Source organism: Fukomys damarensis, unplaced genomic scaffold (assembly GCF_012274545.1).
Source record: "Fukomys damarensis isolate Sample0158 unplaced genomic scaffold, DMR_v1.0_HiC HiC_scaffold_13, whole genome shotgun sequence".
NCBI lineage: Eukaryota > Metazoa > Chordata > Mammalia > Rodentia > Bathyergidae > Fukomys > Fukomys damarensis.
Window position 1 is genome coordinate 37616359 of NW_022900925.1, and position 7913 is coordinate 37624271.

Sequence of the window (7913 nt, forward strand, 5' to 3'; positions counted from 1 at the left end):
GCAGGGCCCGGCGCCAGGGCACTCAGAGGCCCTTGGGGGTCGGCAGGTTGTTCTAGTGTGCGTCGTGGCCCTCGAGCAGGCTGCGGTAGGTGGCGATCTCCTGCTCCAGCCGAGACTTGACGCCCATGAGCTGCTGGTACTCCAGGTTCTGGCGCTCGGTGTCGGCGCGCAGGCTGCTCAGCTGGGCCTCAAGGCTGCTGATCAGCGCTTGAATCTGTGCCAGCTGGACCTCGTATCGCGCCTCGGTGTCGGCCAGGGTCCCTTCCAGGGCGGCTTTCTGCAGCGAGAGAGACAGGGCACTGTGGTACAGCAGAGCTGGGTGCCCAGAGAGACCTCGAGCAGGCCACCAGCCGGGCTGCCCGAGGCTGCAAGCATCCAGGGGCGGTGACTTACCATGCTCTGCTGCGACTGCAGCTCGATCTCCAGGCTCTGCACCGTGCGCCGCAGCTCGGTGATCTCCGTCTTGCTGGTCTGGACCATTTCTTTGTTGGTGGCCACCTCCTTGGTCAACACCTCGGTCTGGGACCGAGGAGGGGAGGAAGGATCAGCAGAGTCAGGGCTTTGGATGGAGGCACCAAGCCCGCTCCCCGGGGCGCCCTCCTACCTGGCTGATGAACCAGGCCTCGGCATCCTTCCGGTTCTTCTCAGCCATGACCTCATACTGGCTCCGCATGTCGCTCAGGATCTTGGCAAGGTCAGTGCCTGGGGCAGAATCCACCTCCACGCTGACCTGGCCGCCCACCTGGCTCCGCAGGGCACTGATTTCCTGGGACGACGCAGTGGAGGTGGGCATGTCAGGGCCAGAGCCTGTGGGGTGAGGCCCAGGTGACCCCTACCCACACCCTGGGCCGCAGGGCGCTGATGCTCAGGGATCCGCACCAGGGGGTGGGTAGACTGGGTCCCCACTGTGCCCTGCTGGAACCAGGGAGCCATGGGCATCACTGGGGGTAGGCAGAGGCCCCACTGCCCACCTCCTCGTGGTTCTTCTTCAGGTAGGCCAGCTCCTCCTTCAGGCCCTCGATCTGCATCTCCAGGTCGGCCCTGGCCAGGGTCAGCTCGTCCAGCACCCTGCGCAGCCCGTTGATGTCGGCCTCCACGCTCATGCGCAGGTTCAGCTCCGTCTCGAACCTTCCCGAGGGCCCATGGTAGTCAGGTCGGCATGGTGCCCGCACCTCTGCGCCCTCCCCCTTCCTGCCCAGGCACCACTGCCACTCACTTGGTCCGGAAGTCATCAGCAGCCAGGCGGGCGTTGTCGATCTGCAGGACGATCTTGGAGTTCTCAATGGTGGCTCCGAGAATCTGGGAGCAGCAGGCGGGAGGTTGGCACCAGCTGGACAGACCAGCACTGCCCCCCTCATGCTCTCTGCGATCAGCCTGTGCCCAGGAGCTGGGCAGGGCACAGGGTGGGTCCAGCAGGGAGCCCTGTGCCCAGGGACACTCCGAGTGCCCTGAGGGGTCTCTACACCAGACTCAGGGACAGGAGGCCTGGGGCACTTCAGTCTGCCCCCTCTCCCAGCACAGCCTGCCCTCGGGAAAAGGAGCCCATGGCGGAGAACCTGCCAGTGCCAGGCCCTCCGACCTGGCTCTGTTCAGCCCAAAGGGCCCCACGGTGCAGAGCTGGGCCCTCCAAGGCCACCCCCGTCTGACACTGCGTGGCCTGCAGCTCATCCTGAGGGCCAGGCTGAGTCACAGCTCACTGTGCCACCCAAGGGCCACCTCCCAGGGTTTAAGGAAGCAGATGGCATGAAAACCAGATGGGACCGCCCACGGCAGGGTAAGAACAGCTTCAGCTCTTGTCGTGTGTGCGTGTGTGCGTGTGTGTGTTTGCACACACGCGTGCATGCTGAGTGAATGAAGGGACAGGAGGAGAGAGGAAATGTGGTAAGGAGCCGGGTCCCTAGGAAAATCAGTTTTCTCTTCGGGTATGGTTGGTTTTGTTTGTTGGGGGGGTTGTTTTGTTTTGTTTGAGACAGGGTCTTACTGTGTCGTTGAGATGGACCTGGAACTCACTATGTAGCCCAGGCTGGTCTCGAACTCCCAGTGATCCTCCTGCCTCAGCCTCCCGAGTGCTGGGATTACAGGCATGCGCCACCACGCCCAGTGGGTATGGTTATTGATATTGGCAGTGGGGACTAAACTCCCGCCATTAGGCAAGTATCCCACCACTGAGCTACACCCCTGGCCCAGATAATGGGTTTCTCATTATAGATCACAATTTTAAATTGTGATAAATACTATTCTACCTGGGGCTTTTGGTTTGGTTTGGTTGTTTTGTTGAAACAGGGTCTCACACGTGGTCCAGGCTGGCCTCGGAATTTGAGGAGACCCTCCTGCCTCGCTCAGCACCTCCCCCACACCAGGCAGAAGGGCCCAAGAGAACTTGTGGTCAGAGAGCTGCTGCCCCTTGCTGTACCTGGAGCTCCAGGGCAGAGGTCTACAAGAGCAAGATGGGGCCACTGCCCAGTCCCTCCTTTCCCCGACTTTGGGGCCACGTCGGCTCTCCCATTCTGCCTGGGTGGGCGCACACACACATGTATTTGCACCAGGGACTGAACTCAAGGTCTTTGCTCTGAGCTACATCCCCAGCCCCTGTTGTTTTATATTGAAACGGGCTCAATAAATTCCCCAGGCAGAGCTGGAGCTTGATGTCCTCCTGCCTCAGCCTCCCGGAGTGCTGGAATTAAATTACTCTTCAGCCTGGGAGGCTGGGGTGTGAGAGGGGTGGGAAGAGACCTAAACCTGATCTCCAGGGGGAAGCAGACCTGAGGAACGCAGGGCCCACCCCGGTCCCAGGGTCGGGTCAGACTCCTGCTCCTCCCTGCGCCCCTGGGCCTCACGCCTAGCCCCTCCCCGCCCCTTTTCAGCCCCCGGGTCCCGTGGCACTGCCCCCTGCCCCCTCCCCCTGGGAGTCCTAACGGCGGGCGCCGCCCACCTTGCTGCGCAGGTCCTCGATGGTCTTGTAGTAGTGGCTGTAGTCGCGGGCCGGGCCTGGACCCTGCCTCTGGTACCAGTCGCGGATCTTCACCTCCAGGTCGGCGTTGGCCGCCTCCAGGGCGCGCACCTTGTCCAGGTAGGAGGCCAGGCGGTCGTTGAGGTTCTGCATGGTGATCTTCTCGTCGCCGCCCAGCAGCGCGTCCTGCCCGCCCATCCTGACCGCGAAGCCGCCCCCTAAGCCCCCCGCGCCCGAGGACACGAAGCGCGTGGAGGACACGGACACACCACGGCCTCCCGAGCCGCCGTGGATGCTGGGCGCACGGAAGGCCCCCGTCCCCAGGCGCAGGGAGCCGCCGCCCAAGCCCCCGAAGGACTGGGTGCGGTAGCTGAAGGAGGTCATGGCGAACGGAGGACAGTAGCGACAGGCACCGAGCTGGCGGGTGAGGAGTGGCCTGGCCTTCGCCCCGCGCCTTTTATGCCGGCCTGCGGGGAGGGGCGGGGTCGGTGGGTATCTGGGCCTGAGGAATTCGCAGGCTGGGAGGTGCAAGCGGCACACACTTGGGCGCTGTCCATTGGTCATTGGTCACCCACGGCCCCTCCCACGCACTTCTGCCCGCCCCGTCGAAGCTGCAGGGCTCCTCCCGGTCCTCACCCCATCCACACCCCCAGGAATTGATGTCCCCGCCCTGGGACCCCTAGCGCCCCTTCCTTGTGAGCTGCTCCGACCAGAGCCCCCAGTCCACGCCCAGAGCCCCTCCCCGCTGGAATCCACAGCCCTGGAGAGCCTGCCCCAAGGGGATCCCCTCACCCCCTCCCACCTACCCCCTCAGACAAAAGTCCTTTCCGGACAAGAGTGCCGCAGGCTGCCCGGGCCTTCCCCACACTGGCCGCCCCGCCCTGCAGGACACCTGGCAGCTGCTTGGGGAGCAGCTCTGGAGCTGGGTGGGTGCCCTCTGGGATCCCAGCTCCAGCCGAGCCCCCCACCCCGGGGCTGACCCACCCTGGCCCTCAGCCTGAGCGAATTCCTCAGACCTCTGTGGGGCCCTCCCTGAGGAATCTGAGCGGGGGAGATAGGTAGCTTCCCCAAGAGGCATTTAGCACGGTCCAGGCAAATGGGCTGGGCCGGGCCAGCCATCCGTGGAACTTAAAGACCAGGGGTCTATGAGGCCCTCCCAGCCCTCTGCTCTTCTGCACCAGCCGCCAGCCCTTTGTCCCTTTCCGGAGCCCTGCACCCCTTGATGGGTTGGGGAGATGGCCAGTCACCCTCCTGTGTGGCCTTCATTTCCCCCGTGGCATGAGGGCCGTTCCTGTGTTTACAATCACCCGCGTCTCCTGTGACTATTGCCCCTAACTCCTGAGCCCAGTCTTGGGAAATGTCTCCCAGCCACTGCCTCACCCAGAACCTTGGGCAGGAGGAGGGAAAGTAGGTCTGGGTGCCCAGAGGGGGCCAGGGCCCAACAATCACAAAGGTCATGTGTGAGTCACCCCTTATCGGTGGGGCGGGGCCAATATCCGTGGGCAAGGTGGCCAGATAGCTGCAGGGCCTGATCATCTCTGTTTTATGGTGGAGGGAGGGTCTGGAGAGGGCCCCAGTTCTGCCCCAGAGATTAAGGTTCTGGTCCCTGAATTCAGAGGGGCTCAGTCCCAAGCTGTCTTGGCCAGAAGCACAGAGCAGAGGACGGGTTGCTGTTTTTACCGGGCTTCCTGGATCGTCCTGTGCCTCCCAACCGATGAGGAAGCAAAGTTAACAGCCGCAGCTTCCGGCCTCCCGATCCTCAGCCTGCAATCCTGAGTGTCCCGAAGCCCTGCTCCCAGCACAGGGAAGTCACAGCCCCCAGACGCCTCCCTCGCTCCCCTCCCAAAGACCTCGTCCATCCCACAGGTCCCTGGGGCTGTCCTCCGGGAGCCCTGTGGCTGTGGGCACTTCCCCTCCACACAGGTACCAGGAGCCCAGAGCACAGGGCACCCCCTTCCCAGGAGGTGCGGGAAACCAAGGCTTCCAGCTGCCCTAAGGAGGCGCCTGCCACCCCACCATGCCAGTCTGCCAGCGTCTGCTCCTCTCTGCTCCAGGAGGGTAGGACCAGAGGAACCCCTTCCAAGCCCTGGTCTCCACGCAGCTGGGGCTACAGAGGCAGGGACAGGGCGGTGAGCCCTGGGGGGGATCCCAGATCCAGGGAGGACCTGACCCAGCTTCCACTGCCCGGTTCTGCACACCCCAGCACCCCGAGACCCCTGTGGGAGGAGATCCAGGTCCTGAGAGCAGAAAACGCTGGCTCTGACGTGCTTTCGAGCATCCACAGGGCTGGGTACCAGGAGCCCTGCAGACTCTGCTCTCTTGTTTACAAAATAAGAGAGATGCTTAATGAAAACGAGGCCTGCTTCGAGGGGAGGGTAAACGGGACCCTCCTTGTGAAGGGTGAACTACCGCGCCTAGCCAACAGCCAGCACTTGAGGAATTTACTTTATTGTACAATATTAGTGCTAAATAGCATGTGGTTTTCACCGTTACAGGTATTCTTGCTTAGTTTTGCTTAACTAGTATTTGTAAAGGCACAGTGACACTCAACAACTAGGCCACACACCAAGAGGTCCAGGAGGAGATTTCGTTAAGGAAGGCAGGTTAGGGAGAGAGGACAGGGCAGAAGAGGGGGTGGGAGGTGGGGGTGGGCTACGGTGTATTCCTGAGGAGCGGGCTGCCTTTAACCTGTCACAGGCCGGGTTGCCCTTTCTGGGTTTGGTCCTGGAGAAACGGGTTTAACTTCTCCCGACCGCTGTAGCCTTAGGGGGAAGGGAAACTAAAGATAAGAGTGTGAAGTCTCTTAAAAGGCCAGAAGCACCAGGAAAATGCAGCCTGTGATGGCAGCGCCAGGACCCTTAATGGTTTTTCCCCAGTATACTTGAATCTTTTGTCTGGGAATAGCTGCTCAGGTGCCACAAACTACAGGAAATTCTGGTCCAGACCAAGGCTACCTGGAGAGATACAGCGACTGCCCAGGGCAGGCCAGGGACAGCTGAGTTGAGCCACTGGGTCCCAGTGCCTTCCGGTCCCCTCTGGAAGTGCAGCGATCCTCCCGAGAGCTGGGATTACAGGCGCGCACAGCCCACCCTGCTCGTGTTACAGAAGGGATTGGAGGCAGCAGAACGGAAGTAAGGTAACAGAAGCTGACTCCTTCGATGGCGATCTATCCATCACACCTAATGGCGGTGCCCTGATTGACCCAGTCCTGGCTACAGCTCCCCCTTTTATGGGGCTTTACGGCCTTGCTCTCACTCAGGCGGTCACACTGTATTTCAAGATTCACTTTGCTGCCGTTCAAAACATGGTGGCCAGGCAGGTGAATTTTGACCTGGATGCAGCACTTCTCTGGCAGGGGAGGTTACTTTAAAACTCATTAAATTATCTACTCTAGCCCAGGAGAAGGGGCCGTGTCTGGTCAGCGAGGTTACCAGTGGTTCTTTTCATTTACAAAACTTTTTAGGGAGACCGGATGCCTCCAGTGCCCGTTGATTCTAAACCAAACAAAGCAAAGGCGAAAAAGTTATTTTACTTTAAAGTGTTCTCTGTCACTCACTGGAGCTTCCTGCCGTTAGCAGTTGTACACAGTGCCTGAGGGAGAGGTTAAGGGAAGCGGACGGTCTTCAGAGACCCCTGAAGGAAGCCGGGGGCAGGAGCCAGGTCCCTAGTGCGACCACAGCCCCTGCCAACTGTGCAGGCCGCGACGCTGACCTCTGTCCACCGCCCTTCAGTGAACTCTGTCGGTCGGGTGTTACCGGCCCCTTTTCACAGTCAAGAAAATTTAAAGGTTTCGGCTCAAATGATGAATAACACAGCGGAGGTTGCGCCAGAAGTCGTGCGTGGCCCAGAGTCCAAGCACAACCCCTAACTCCCCGAAGCCACTGCCCCAAACCTCTATGCGTCCCCTCTTCCGCGGGATGCAAACCCAGGGAGCTTCCTCCTCTGGCCTGAGGCAAAGGCATCCGGCGATGCCACCCACCAAGGTCCCAACCGGGCTCCCTGCTGCCACACCCGGCCGGGGGTCGGTCGGTCAGTCCAGGGGCCACACAACCCCTGTTCCTGAGACGGACTCGGGGACCCAGCACAGCAGGATTGCAAGCCGGAGGACAGAGAGGGGAGGAGCAGGCTCCAGACGCCACCTGCGCTCCAGCGACCGCAGCTCGAGGTCCCTGCGCCTGTGTCCCAGGGCTGCGCATCGCGGAGGTGAGGCTTCGGGGCTGCAGGAGGGAGCACATCCCGTCCTGCCCCGGGACACACGGAGGTGGGACCACACCGTCCCTGTCACTGCTTCCTCAAGCTCCGAAACCTGAGGGGAGAGAAAGGCTAGCTGGGCTGGGGAGCACAGGAAGGGGAAAGGGCGGGGAGCCTTGAAAAGCAGCAGCATCCCCGCACCCCCAGAGCATCTCCGGAAGTGGGGCGCCAGCTACCTGGAGAGGAGGCGGAAGTCACGGCTGGAGTTTCTGCACAAAGCACCAACCCCTGCCCAGTCAAGGCAGCCAGCTCGCTGCCTCTCCCCAGCCCAGGAGAAAGCGGGACATCCACCATCCCCAAGCAGACTGGCAAACCGACAGAGCTTGCTAATATCACTCACTGAGGGCGCGGCAGGCAGAGAACCCCTCAGATGTGCTGGGGGGGTTTGCGATTTTGAAAAGTTCGTTCTAACCACCACTCTTTTTTTTTTTGAGACTGACCTGGAACTCACTTATGTAGCCCAGGCTGGTCTCGAATTCAGAGCAATCTTCCTGCCTCAGCCTCCCCAGTTCTGGGATTGCAGGCGTGCGCCACCACGCCCGGCTGTACCACTCTTCATATCAATGCCAGAGAAGCCCTGCAACATATTCAGGAAGACACACAACCAGACACTCAGGTGTGGTGGTGCACACCTGTGATCCCAGCACTCTAGGAGGCTGAGGCAGGAGGATCACTGCAGATTCAAGGCTGGCCGGGACAATTCAGTGACTTA

General features: G+C 61.1%; 1 protein-coding gene across 1 annotated transcript; it reads right to left on the reverse strand.

Moving 5' to 3' along the window:
- Positions 1 to 6: 6 nt before the first annotated feature.
- On the reverse strand, positions 7 to 3645 carry Krt19 (keratin 19). Its single transcript, XM_019209232.2, has 6 exons — positions 2933 to 3645; positions 1217 to 1299; positions 972 to 1128; positions 605 to 766; positions 394 to 519; positions 7 to 277 (listed from the first exon to the last, which is right to left on the reverse strand). The coding sequence occupies exons 1-6, from the start codon at positions 3512 to 3514 to the stop codon at positions 53 to 55; spliced, it is 1335 nt and encodes a 444-aa protein (XP_019064777.1). The 5' UTR covers positions 3515 to 3645; the 3' UTR covers positions 7 to 52.
- Between the last annotated feature and the right edge of the window lie 4268 nt (positions 3646 to 7913).

Excerpts from the sequence above, each read along its gene's own strand:
- Krt19 (XM_019209232.2), bottom strand. The coding sequence starts at position 3,514 with ATGACCAATGGACAGCGCCCAAGTGTGTGCCGCTTGCACCTCCCAGCC. Across the intron at positions 1,300-2,932 it reads TCGAGGACCTGCGCAGCAAG|ATTCTCGGAGCCACCATTGA; the intron begins GTGGGCGGCGCC and ends TGCTGCTCCCAG. Across the intron at positions 520-604 it reads AGGCCTGGTTCATCAGCCAG|ACCGAGGTGTTGACCAAGGA; the intron begins GTAGGAGGGCGC and ends CCTCGGTCCCAG.